Source organism: Lingula anatina, chromosome 2, assembly GCF_051362555.1.
Source record: "Lingula anatina isolate TDL-2025a chromosome 2, LinAna3.0, whole genome shotgun sequence".
Classification (NCBI taxonomy): Eukaryota; Metazoa; Brachiopoda; class Lingulata; order Lingulida; family Lingulidae; genus Lingula; species Lingula anatina.
The window spans coordinates 47,304,029-47,316,663 of record NC_141768.1 but is presented as its reverse complement, the minus strand read 5'-3'; the positions used below and the strand labels follow the sequence as shown (position 1 = coordinate 47,316,663).

At 35.3% G+C, this 12,635-nt stretch overlaps 1 protein-coding gene across 2 annotated transcripts in view; it reads right to left on the bottom strand.

The window, feature by feature from the left end:
* LOC106158592 (dnaJ homolog subfamily C member 13) overlaps positions 1–12,635 on the bottom strand; it is a 31,557-nt gene that overhangs the window by 11,873 nt on the left and 7,049 nt on the right. Inside the window, exons 15-39 of one of the 2 annotated variants that reach the window (XM_087004236.1) lie at positions 12,125–12,303; positions 11,716–11,791; positions 11,443–11,538; positions 11,043–11,156; positions 10,585–10,710; positions 10,012–10,223; positions 9,587–9,746; positions 9,338–9,400; positions 8,979–9,080; positions 8,192–8,296; positions 7,797–7,999; positions 7,513–7,597; positions 7,103–7,303; positions 6,662–6,816; positions 6,117–6,318; positions 5,641–5,756; positions 5,250–5,328; positions 4,837–4,969; positions 4,377–4,561; positions 3,832–3,906; positions 3,248–3,364; positions 2,928–3,107; positions 2,216–2,383; positions 1,527–1,541; positions 192–305 (exon numbers count right to left, since the gene is read on the bottom strand). In XM_087004236.1, coding sequence (XP_086860362.1) covers positions 192–305; positions 1,527–1,541; positions 2,216–2,383; positions 2,928–3,107; positions 3,248–3,364; positions 3,832–3,906; positions 4,377–4,561; positions 4,837–4,969; positions 5,250–5,328; positions 5,641–5,756; positions 6,117–6,318; positions 6,662–6,816; positions 7,103–7,303; positions 7,513–7,597; positions 7,797–7,999; positions 8,192–8,296; positions 8,979–9,080; positions 9,338–9,400; positions 9,587–9,746; positions 10,012–10,223; positions 10,585–10,710; positions 11,043–11,156; positions 11,443–11,538; positions 11,716–11,791; positions 12,125–12,303 — 3,261 coding nt within the window. The remainder of the gene's footprint in view (positions 1–191; positions 306–1,526; positions 1,542–2,215; positions 2,384–2,927; positions 3,108–3,247; positions 3,365–3,831; positions 3,907–4,376; positions 4,562–4,836; positions 4,970–5,249; positions 5,329–5,640; positions 5,757–6,116; positions 6,319–6,661; positions 6,817–7,102; positions 7,304–7,512; positions 7,598–7,796; positions 8,000–8,191; positions 8,297–8,978; positions 9,081–9,337; positions 9,401–9,586; positions 9,747–10,011; positions 10,224–10,584; positions 10,711–11,042; positions 11,157–11,442; positions 11,539–11,715; positions 11,792–12,124; positions 12,304–12,635) is intronic. The other variant, XM_087004237.1, reaches the window with a different exon arrangement.

Here is a 12,635-nt window from a genome sequence, read left to right as displayed (position 1 = left end):
ATTTTATTGTCAACATTGCCAGAAGCCACTTTTCTATATTCTACTCAATGCCAGGAGGAGTCATGTTTATCTTTTAACCTGATTGCATTCAGCAAAAATCCCTGCAGAATTAGTTAGAACTACCTAGTACATGTTCCATTGTAAAAGGACACAAACTATTTGTGAAGCCAGACCCATATCTCTGAACTCACATGTCTTATCACTAACTGCTGTTGATCACTGACAAACTCGTTGAGTTCTGCTCTGGTGGCGTTGTCCCAGATAAGATACGGGTTCTCTGTGTTACTGTTCAGGATCTTCAATACCTGGAAACCAAACAAAATATACATTTACTTCTAAAGTTTAAAACAAGTTGTGAAGAATGTACCATTTTTTAAAGGCTGAACCAATAAAAGTACACTATATTCCACTAGTTCAAGTAAGTACTCAAGATCTTAAGTGTTGAAAGTCAAACAATCTTTAATCTTTAATCATCACAAACCGAATGACCTCAAAAAAAATATTGTAAAGTCAACAGAGAGTTAAACATTTCATGAAACAGTTGGAAACAAATGGATCAAAGTCACATTCAAAGAGTGCACATGTTAATGACATTCATCACAAGAATAGTGTTAAAATGGTGCTGAAATCAAAGATGGAAAATAAATCTACCACCACAGACAACGGAGATTTACAAATTAAACCCACCAATTGAGTCACTTGTATGTTTCACTTTCTAAGGATCTTAGTCTACATTTTTACAAAAACATTTATAAATTATAATCTATACTATTATCAACAGGAGGGGAAAATATAATAAGTAAAAGTGATTCCAATATCATGCATCCACACAAACATGCTACTTATATGATGCACAGACATGATTAAACAATTGTTTTGCTTTCATAAAACTTATAAATGCCAGTTTCAAACCTCCAGCAAAACAGTCTCCCCCTCCCCCACACCCAAAAACAGTGAAAGGGGTATAAACATAGATGCCACAAAAGAAAATACAGTCACTTAAGAACAAAGACCAAAAAAATCTTAATCATGACTTGTTAATGAAAAACTAATTCTGAAAAGTTTTCCTTTAGCTCTAGTATTAGGTCTAAAAGGAAGTCTGAAATTTTCCTGGGAAAGAAGAGAAACCTGTACCCACCATACAAATGGGCCACCATACAGAATAATGCCATTAGTAGGCCTACTTGTCCATATTATATAACATGCAGAAAGGACAATGTGTTCACAAACTTAAAGTTTTACAATGAAATAAAGTTGGTCTTAACTTATTGACTGAAATTCCTCAAAGGATAAACTTCAATAAAGCTTGAGCAACCCTGGGTTATTTCTCACTTTTCATTAAAAAAAGGCTAAGCCCAACATCCCCATTTAAGAAAACTATCAATAATTTATCCTTTAGGCAAATTAGGCCTAAATCTTAGGTATTTAAGTTAACACCAACTTTTGACTGAAGTTATTCTGACAAAACTGTCCAAAGTAGTAAGATACATTAAGTGACCATGCTACACTGATACAGCACTACATACCTCAATATCCCAAGTCTAAAATCCAAGAATGATGAACAATCAAGTCAATAACCATCATGTGTTGATCTCAGGTATAAATCATTGTAAAATATTGGTATAGTTCCGTCTTTTAATAAGTGGATTTAAATCTCATGTAAAAGTGAACTATTCAAAAATAACAATTTATTGTTATGCACTTCAGTGTCATAAGTGACTATGTATGGCATGTTTTGCCATGTGTGTGTCAAAGGGAGACAGTAAGCTGTGATAATGCATTGGGTGTGACAGTGTGTTAGGTGTGACAGTGCTTCTTGTGATATTGTGCTAGGTGTGACACTGTACTGTGTGTTGGGTTTTTAACACAGTGTGAAGGGTAAGAGAGGGTTTGGTAATTATATGCTGTTTTGAAATATATTGTAATTGGTACTACAATGTAATCAAACAATGATAGAGTAAAATCCACGAACTGAATATGATAAGGAAAGCTTTCTCTTTACCTCAGATAGGATTTCTGGAGACTACAGAGAAAAACAGTCAAATATGTAGAACACAGAGATGATTATATAAGAAAATTGTAAACTGACATTCATTCACTGTAAAGGTTTGGCACACATGCTCTTCATATAAAATCAAAAGTACCCTTTTTCTTGAGCTCCAATCCTGTGTTTATCAGATAGACAGGACATTTATGCCATATCGAGCACACTCACCTCGGCAGGGTTATCATTGGCTAATTTCCTAGACATGTATGGTGTCAGTAGCGCAGCCAGGGATTTCTTGACCACGGGGTTCTCTGGTGTACTCTCGTCGCCCAGGGTGTAGCCTCCAAGACGAGACAGAGCACGAATGCTGATCTTAGCCAAGCTGTTTGCCACTTCCTATAGAGAGTGAACTGATTATTGTGAACATGATCATGAGCAGTAAATGTGATGCTGGAGGCCCAATGGGCAAAAAGCTGTTTTCTGTGTAAGAAATGTATTCATCATGTCAGTTCTAGCCATAAAATCTTTCTCTTATTTTCTCTTGTTACCTTTAAACAGCATTGTGCACTTTTATTACAAAACATGCATGAATAAATCAATTGAAACTATTTCAAAAGGTTCTGATTATTTAGTGGGATTCCACAGCACTCACAAAAAAATAAAAATAAAAAAGTTTTGTTTCTGAACAGCTATCAATAGGTAAATAATCATCGTAAATTATTACAACTTGATGTTACCTTAATTGTTTAAATGAGACAAAACGGCATAAATACACATAACTATTTTCAAAGAGCAAAAAATTATCAAAATTGTAAAATTTCTATTTCAATCTTCATGATTTATCAATACATGTGACATCACTTTTCAACATTTTAAAAACCAATTGGCATTTTTATTTTTATGTTTATAAATATAACCAGCTCTAAGATGGTATATTTACCTGTTGATTGGATTCTCCACTCCTTTCAACTCCGCCCTCCTCCAGAGTGTAGTCATAATTGAACAGGAACAGTAACAAGTGCCACATACATCCAGACTTGAACAGGTGGTTTTGGAGGTAAAAGTCCACACAGAAAGCACTGACACAGTTCACAACCACTGTGTTCAGATATGGCAGATTCTGTAAAGAATTTACGGCTTTGTAACAACAATTATAATATTTCAATTTTTGTTAATAGCAGGATGAAAAAAATTATCTGCACTACAGAGATGTCTATATTTCTACATTAATTCTTAATGAACTGATAGTGTATAGATCACCTTGAAGTAGAGGATTCTGCAGAGATCTTTTACAATAGTTGGATTTTCCTGGATCTTCTCTCTGCAGCCTTCAAACTGGGAGGCAACTGCATAACATCTGGCTATGTGAATGCACACCTGAAACACAGAATATTTCTCTTAAAATACTAGGTGGTAGACAGCATCATGTCTTGTGACAATAATTAGGGTTAGAATTTACTTTCAATTCATTTTATCTAGATGATTTTAATCTGTTTGTTGAAACCTTTACCCCATCATCTATTGTTATGGTGAAAGTTGTAAAAACTGAAAATCCTGCAAACGTAGCTTGCAATTTTTCATCGCCTTTAAACCATATGAAAAAAGGATCAAAATTAAGACTGGAAATCCTGAAATCGGACATAATCCCGAAAACTTTCACCCATGTTTTGTTGAATATAATGTACTTCACAATAAACAGCACTTATTAAAGCAAACAATTCACTTTAGAAAGATACTGATTTTTAAAAATTATTTTTAGCAAATTTTTTATTATTTCCATTTAACACCTCCATACACCTATTTTAAACCTGTTTTCAAATACTGTGTTAATATAAGCCTGATACCTTCACTGCCAGCTCCTCAGGTTTGGTGGAAGAACTCAGCACACCAACACAACGCGAGAATGCCTCTTGTAATGTCTTGAAAAAAATTATAACATCATGAAAAATTAGCTTTCATTTCAATCTATAATTTGAATGTTTTTGAATTCATAGTAACACTTTACTCTCATCCTAATGAGCCTATAAATGTTTAACTTATTAAATAAAGCATGAAATAAAGCATGAGAACGGCAGTTTAGAAATCTTTGTATTTTTCTTCTCATAGGACATGCTAGTACTAAGTTTAACTACCTTATTTTCACATCAAAGAGCGCTTGCTTCAATTTTCTATTCCCCTACTATCTTCACTATCTTCTTACCTCAGAAATTACAGTGGATATTATCTAACAGAAGGATTTCCCCAGTTAGATTCATGAATATGACCATTACTTTTATTTTTTAAAAACATACTTAACACCATTTTTTACTGAATGGAACATAAACTTCAAAGCTTTCAATTCTTAACACTAAATCTCCTTAGCTGAGGCAGCTAGTTGCCGTATATCTACCTCAATTCCACTCTCCCTCCTGAGTTCCTCTGCATTGAGGGCAGAACAGTTTACAGTGTGGAAGGCCAGTTCACTGGAGGCCTCAAGGAGGGGCACAGACTTGGAGAACAGGGTGTCGTCCTGGGTCTCCATTTTGATTGTCTTTATCAGCATGGGATATCCTGCATACTTGTACGGCTCCAAGACTGGGAGAGAGAAATAACTGCATAAGTACTTTTCCATATAATATGATAAGTTAAAAGTAAAAAAACATACAAACCTTTCACATTAAGAGAAATCTAGTGGTATAACAACTTTTTAAAACCCCTTGATATGAAATCATTTAAAAAATGAAAAACATGACTCTTTCACATGACTAGACTTTTTGACTTAAGATGAAACCCCACTGGAATGAAAATTCACAATCTACAAGTGATCATTAAAAATTTTTTTTGAACTTTTTCATCAACCATACACTTACCATCCTTGTGTCTGCTGAATAAAATACTCTGTGCTCTGAGGATGAGGACAATGTTGTCTGGGTCGGGGCCCTCCGTGATTTTAGTCTTACTGCACAGGAACTCGTAAGCTTTGTTCACCTTCTCAAACATGTCCTGAAAAAAGTATGCATCATATGAGCAATATGTGAACTAGACTTGGCAGAAATAGAGGTTAAAGTACAGCATTTTTCAATTTTGCAGTTTCCTCATCCGATACTATAATGGTTACACATAAAAAGTGATAATTCTGTTACCTGTATTCCAATTACTGTCCAGTACTTTGAAAAAGACAAGTTTTTTCTCTTCCACTATGAATTCAATAATTGTCCGTCACACCTAACAAACTGGTCACAGCTAAGACAATACCACTGGTCACAGCTAACACAATACCTACCCTGCCCTCAGGATTCTTATCAGGATGGTATTTCTGGGCCAATCTGAAGTAAGCTTTTCGTATCTTGCCTTCATCAGTACTGGAATGAACACATACAAGATGATGCTTATAATAAACAAAATAATATCTACATAAATGATATTGCGTATTCATTTATTCATTTTTCTTTTATATTTCCTTCTTTTTTGCCTGCTTTTATTGCACCTTGAAAATGTGTCTTTTTTCACAAAATCTCAAAATTGTCAAATTATTGATCCTCATTTTCACAAAATCTCAAAATTGTCAAATTATTGATCCTCATATTTTTTATGTTATGTATTTCAATTTTTGACTAAATAAAATGTCATCACATCCTTTTTTTCTCTTCACACTAAGTTGGCACCTCTCTTACCCCTCAGGATCTTTGGGTAGTTTCAGAGTTTCTAAGGCCTCTTCTATTGACATGCTGGGAGGTTTCTTCTCCACTTCTCTCTTCCAGGCATCAAGAATGTCCTTGAGTAATTTCACCTGCAAATTAAATAATTTGCTTCCTGATTCTTTTGTCATTAAAAAAATAGAAAAAGATCAATTGCAATCTAAACAGGCAGCTTGTGAAGAAAGATTGTTGCACAACAACTTATCTGGAGCCTGAATTCAATCTACAAAATGACAGTGACGCAGCTGCATCGAGCATTGCATAATAATTCACTTTAGTTTCAACAAAAAACTTTCAAGATTTGGAGATAAAAATAACGCTGAAAGAAAGAAAAAAGGAAAGAAAAAAAAGAGGACTCTGAAATAATGACTGGGCATCACCTTCTCATTTGATGATAAGCCAGAATGAAAAATGTTACAGAAGTTTTGATAGGCCAATTGAGAATCACTTACGGGCTCCTTGATTGGCCAGTCTGGGAACCTGACAGTATCACACAGATGTTTGAGATAGTAGATGTTACAGAAGAGTTCATTCTCCAGCTGTGGATAGTCTATGATAGGGATAGGACAATACTGGTACAGAGCCCGCGTGTTACTCTGCAGGCGCGGGCTGAAGTCTGCGAGGTGGGCCGCTATCTTCTCAATCATGAGACGTCTGGAAGAGAATGTGCCTTTCATGCATTTTAAGTTTACCAGAACAGTCATAATTCTGCTTTCTGCTTTCATAGTCATTTGTAAGTCATCTGCTTAAGATTTTTGGTCCAGATGAAAATATACCATGTTGTTTCCTAAAGCTTAAATAAACACCATTTTGACATTCTACTTATTCAAATGTTAAATATCTCAGTATTATCATAACCTGTTAGGCAGTTCCATTCTAGGATATTTTTTCAGTTGCAAAGAGTTTAGAAAAAGACTATTCTTTTACTGGAGCAATATGTAATATCTGTTTAGCGTGAACTGATTGACCTCTTGTTTCACAGAATTCACTCCCTCACCTCATTTCATTACACCAGATGGCCTCAGGAGTATCAAACTCTCCCAGGAAGATCTCAGCAAACTTCTCAGACTCGTAGTTCTCCAGATAGCAGATCATAGCTTCTGGCATAATGTGACCCAGCACACTGCGAGATACTATGTCTGATGTAATGTTCTGAAATCATGTCAAAATTTCAATATTTGTTTGCTCAAAATATCTTTCTTCACTTTAATCTTAGTAATTATTCATGAAATAAAATGCATTTTTGAATAATGTCAAAATAAAATACATCGTATCTCCATCAAATGTATTCAACAGGTGTCTGTGAGATTAAGCAAATCTTTTTTATAGTGATGTGGTGATGGGATTGGAAAATATGAAATATTACAAGTGATGACGTTCTAGAGATCACAGAAAAATCAGGACAAAATCTATCATGAACACTTGATGAATTCCTTACCTCATCTGACCTGAAGGCCTGCTTTAGGTGAGTATACTTAAGAAATTTGACAACTGGAAGAACATTGGATCCTGTGTACATCATAATGAAATAGAAAGCGCCTGTTAAATACAGCCGGCTCAAGTTGGGGTTGTCTTGCATGATCAAATACAGCAATACTGCCACCTTTTCTACTATGATGGGGTCAAAGGTCAACAGGAGCTAAAGGAAAACATAGATTAAGATCAGCATTTTTGTGAAAAATATATTCATTTCCATAACTTAATATGAAAGCAAAATATAGAATTAAACATTCATGTAAAGAAGTTTAAAAATAAATACGATGAAAAACTGTTTCAAATCAAATTACAAATTCCTAATTCATTGTGAAAAAATAATGTATATCTCATGACGCTCTCACTGCCCTGTACCTGCACTAAGTGCGATAAACACGTGGCATCAGACAGCAGACGTTTGCACCTTGGGAGAGGTCTGATTATAGCACCATCTGGGTCTCTGGAATATGACATATTGCAGGTAAGTGGATTATTATGAATAACAGATATCATTCATTCACATGATTGAAAACCATTTTCTATATAAATAGGATATCTCTTCTTTATTATATGCTGGTAAATCCACTTTATTAAAAAAATTCCTAGAAAGGCTAACATCAGAGGAAAAATCTTTTTTCCTCCTAAACTGAGTTACTTACCTACTTGGATAAAATTCAGATATCTTTATCAACATATTGAGAATGGCAATGGCTAGGTCACTCTCATTCATCACAGCTTGGCCAGTTGCCAGCAGACACCATTTGAGTTGTGGAACAGAAGACAGGGGGCGCCACCCATCCATACCCTGCGCCCAACAACGAGTCTTGGCATGGAGAACACCTTCTTTGTATAGATCTTTCATCTGAATTGATAAAGTCGTAACAACTTCCACCACTGCATTACAATACATCTCATGAAAACTTGGTTTGTTTTATATAAGACTAATAATCTTAGTTGGTGAAAAGAAAGTACAATTGATAAATAGAATAGTACAATAGATAAAATGTAAATCAAAATCTAATTTTGGCCAAACATGGCAATAATCCTGTCTTACCTCTTCAAAGCTGAAAGGTCCTAACCTCTCTTTGTCCTTGTTGCCATAATACCACTCTTTCTCACTGTCCCTCTTCATGTCAGGAGCAGCCTCTAACACATTGCTCTGAAATCAGTAGAAAACCATTAAATATACAAAAGGAATTGACATATTTATCTAAATACACAGAGAGAATAATATGATTCAAGGTGATATATAACACATTTTCAATTTTAGTAAATAAGTTCATCCTTTATCTTGTCAAAAGACAAACATAATTTCCATTGTAAATCTTTACATTACATCGCAACCAATCATGAGCTTATTAATAATAAGGGGAGTATCCGTCAACAGTAGGTGGGCTAGGGTGAGCAGGTCAACCAATGATATGAAACTTTTGACCTTGCAAGAGTTAACCTACCTGTAAGGGTACTGTGGCCCTAGTAGTATGGAGGTGGGCTAGGGTGAGCAGGTCAACCAATGATATAACATTGTTGACCTTGCAAGAGTTGACCTACCTGTAAAGGTACTGTGGCCCTAGTAGTATGGAGGTGGGCTAGGGTGAGCAGGTCAACCAATGATATAACATTGTTGACCTTGCAAAAGTTGACCTACCTGTAAAGGTACTGTGGCCTAGTGGTATGAAGGTGGGCTAGGGTGAGCAGGTCAACCAATGATATAACATTGTTGACCTTGCAAGAGTTGACCTACCTGTAAGGGTACTGTGGCCCTAGTGGTATGAAGGTGGGCTAGGGTGAGCAGGTCAACCAATGATATAACATTGTTGACCTTGCAAGAGTTGACCTACCTGTAAGGGTACTGTGGCCCTAGTGGTATGAAGGTGGGCTAGGGTGAGCAGGTCAACTAGCACTTTGATTCCACCAGCATCCATCAGTTCCTTCACATTTCTCTGTTACAGTAAAGAACGCATACTTATAGGAAAGGTAATTAATTAAATGGCATAGCAGTACTACTTGTAATTACTTTCTTATATACACCAATCAAACCAAAAATGTATTCACAACCAAAACTGCAGACAGTATGTCCCAAAGTTTTAACTATGGTCATCAACCAGCCAAAGAGCAGTTCTTTCAGCAATTCAGGAGGATTACATTACATTACATTGCAATGAAAAATAAGAAAAATTCTTTGGGAATGTTTACTCACTTTGTTTAAAATCAGCTTTTGTAAAAATTGCACCAATCTGTCTCTTTCTAGTTTGTCTGTACACTGTAATAAAACCCCAGATTAGTTTTATATCAGAACAACACGCAACAACAATAATAATACATACATACATTGATATTATATTGATATCAACATTATTAGAATATCTACATGAATGAGAAATAATATAACCATAATTGTAAACAGAAGCACTTTGGCCAATAATTCCTACCACTGCTACATTCTTACCCTTTCTAACATCCCTACAATGTATTTTGTATCGTTGAAAGTTCCAATTTCTTCATGGCACTTGCTGTAGACAATGGACATGGCTTGTAGACACATACACTTCATGTGGATCTTTGGTGTAAGGAGAAACCTGTGGTACAGGTCATTAAAAAACTCATAGCTGAAAGAAATGGAATGTGTTATGTATCATTATTACATTACATATAGTTAAAAACATATGAATCATTTCCAAAAAAATATGATTTAATAAGTACCTGCCTAAGATCGCTTCAAGCCTGATACCAATATGAAATTCTGTGCACACAAAAGCAATTTCAAATTTAAATTAGAGAAAGAAAACTTGGAACGGTGAAGTGTCTTTAATACTCATGCTAAATTTCTACAAAGAAATCCAGAAATCAAAAATTTCACAGTAAGAAACCTACGATCTTTTAATTGCACTAGTGTCTTCGTTCTCATCCTCCTCTAGGAGTAGCCTCAGATAGTAGTCTCCTATCTTGATCTCCTCCGCCAGACAGTGGTAGGGCACTTCAAACTCCTGGTGGTTCCACGCTATCATAAAACTGCTGCTCAAGTCTTTGTCCACATTGAAAGCTCGGATTTCATTTTCCAGGGCTTCTTTTAATTCTTCTCGGGTCTGGAAAACATTGAATATTATTATTGCAAACAATAATTCTTCCATTCTTCCCATGTCTGGAAAGTATTGAATATTGCAATTATAAAAGTTTTCCTTCATATAAAAGGCTCTGATTTAGTTTTCTATGGGTTCCCGACTCAACAGATGGATGGAAATAATACACTTAAAAGTTTTTGTCAAGATTGAAAGTTCTAGCTTTTACAGCTTACTGAACTCTTCCCATGTCTGGGAATAATTCATCTAGTAGAGCTGACTAACAAAATACTAGAAGGTCTTGAACCATCTGCTAAAATCAGATCTATTTATTCTTAAAGCTCCTCAATGTCCACAAAATATCTAGTCTCTTTTAATCAACCCTTACTTTAAAATTCCAGATAAGGTTGGACTTGGCGTGGTCACGATTGAACATGTAATGGAACAGCTCCCAGTTGGCTTCACTCTTGATCCTCTGTCTTCTTTTCCTTAACACTATGGGTTTCTCACCAGTCTGGGAATATAATACAATATAGATACAATATAATACAATATAGATACAGTAATTTGTTTTCCTTAATATCCTGGTCAGTATTTCTCTTTCTTGGGTTGAATATAGAGAAAAAGTACATATGGGCTGTATTTTTCCAAATCTTTTTTTTTTTTTTGTTTGTTTTTTTTTCTATATTCTTTTTTAAAGATTTAAGAACTACATGAGGCTTTTGATATTAATGTGTGTTCATTCCATCATGTCTCACATCAAGAAATATATACAGATAGTGAGATTGGGGAAAAGTAAGAGGTGACTTGATGTAAAAATGACTTTAGTATAACTCATTCACTTACATCTTTTTTCTGCATGCCAATCTTGGCCCTCCAATGAAGTAAGATGGTCTCCACTTTCTTCTCCACCAGTTTCCACTGAGGGTTGGTGAACTTCCTGCCACGACTCTGGTGCTCCTGAAAGTTTTGTTTTAATTTTCAATAATCATAACTGATTTAGGGATATTATGTTACTTGCATCATGTCTACAGTTAAGCTATATACCTAGCATATAAATATTTCACCACCTTTCTGTTATATTACATTACTGATCTGGCCTGAATAAACAATATTCAAAAACAAAATGTCTGAACCACTCTTGTAGAAAATGCACTTTTCATAACAAAGCTAATTTATGTCTTAATCCAACCAACAACACAAAATAGTGTTCCTAATATTACAAAGAATACACAACAAAGTCTACCTGAGCAAGTTTGACGTTATCTCTGACATGGAGTTTATCTTCTTCGTGCTCCGGCACCTCATCAGTGGAGTCAAGGTACACTAACAAACCACTGGGCTAGAAAACAAAAATAACAATAGAAAAAGAAAACTTAAGTTCCCCACAACTTAAGCCTAATACATGTTTGTTAAAAGGATCTACATCAGCAAATATGGAGCAATAACTAGGGTTTTTTTTCGAATAATTATTTCATCTATTTAGAGATTACGTGAAGTAATAAGGTAACACACTTACCATTATTCTCTTGAGAAGTCCCATTGCAGTTGGATGCCCAGTCACCCAAAGAGCCACCAGATGGCGACTGAGTTGCCTGACAGAGACACAAGATGATAACTTACAATATAACATGCTGCTGAAGTTACTGTTATATCATTACTGAGATCAATTTCCAGTAAAAATTGATTAAACAACTTATTATTTCTAAAAAAAAAAACTTTGTGAAGTTAAAATAAAAACTATTACACATACAAACATCAATTGCCCACCTCAAAAACTACATAGAAAATGCTTAATCATGACTGTAAAACCTTACTATTTTTTGCTCTTTACCTACCAAAGATGTAAACACAGACAAAAAAAACTCAAAGCAACATTTAATTTTACCTGAAAGGTACACAAGTGCCATTTTCACACTACAGTTTACCTATTCGTGAGCATCCTGCTGTCCATACTCTGTGTAAACATGGCAGTAAGCAGATGTCTGGGGAGTGCCCCCTCACCCAGAGCTAGATCCTGCATCTTGGCTGCTACCTCTGGCTCACCTTCCTCTATCACAGCCTTCATTACCAGACCTGCTCCTTTGACTATGGCCATGGACGGGTGCTGGAACACACAGACAAAAGGATGTGCCATTGTGTGAGATGTGACAGTGTGTTAGATGTGATATTGTGTTAGTTGTGACAATGTGATTGTGATACCAGGTATCTCTTTTCTCTATCATATTCTTCACCACCAGCCCATCCTCTCTTTTGTCCTCATAGGTAAGACTGGTAAAATACTGACGACACATCAGTTACACCATTTTTTCATGACATCTTGCAAAAATAGAACTTGCCTCAATTCTCAAAGTATAAAATTTTGAATTAGCAGAAAAATTGTACACATCAGTAGCAAAAGTTGAAACAATAAAACCAGACCTAATGATTCACATTTGT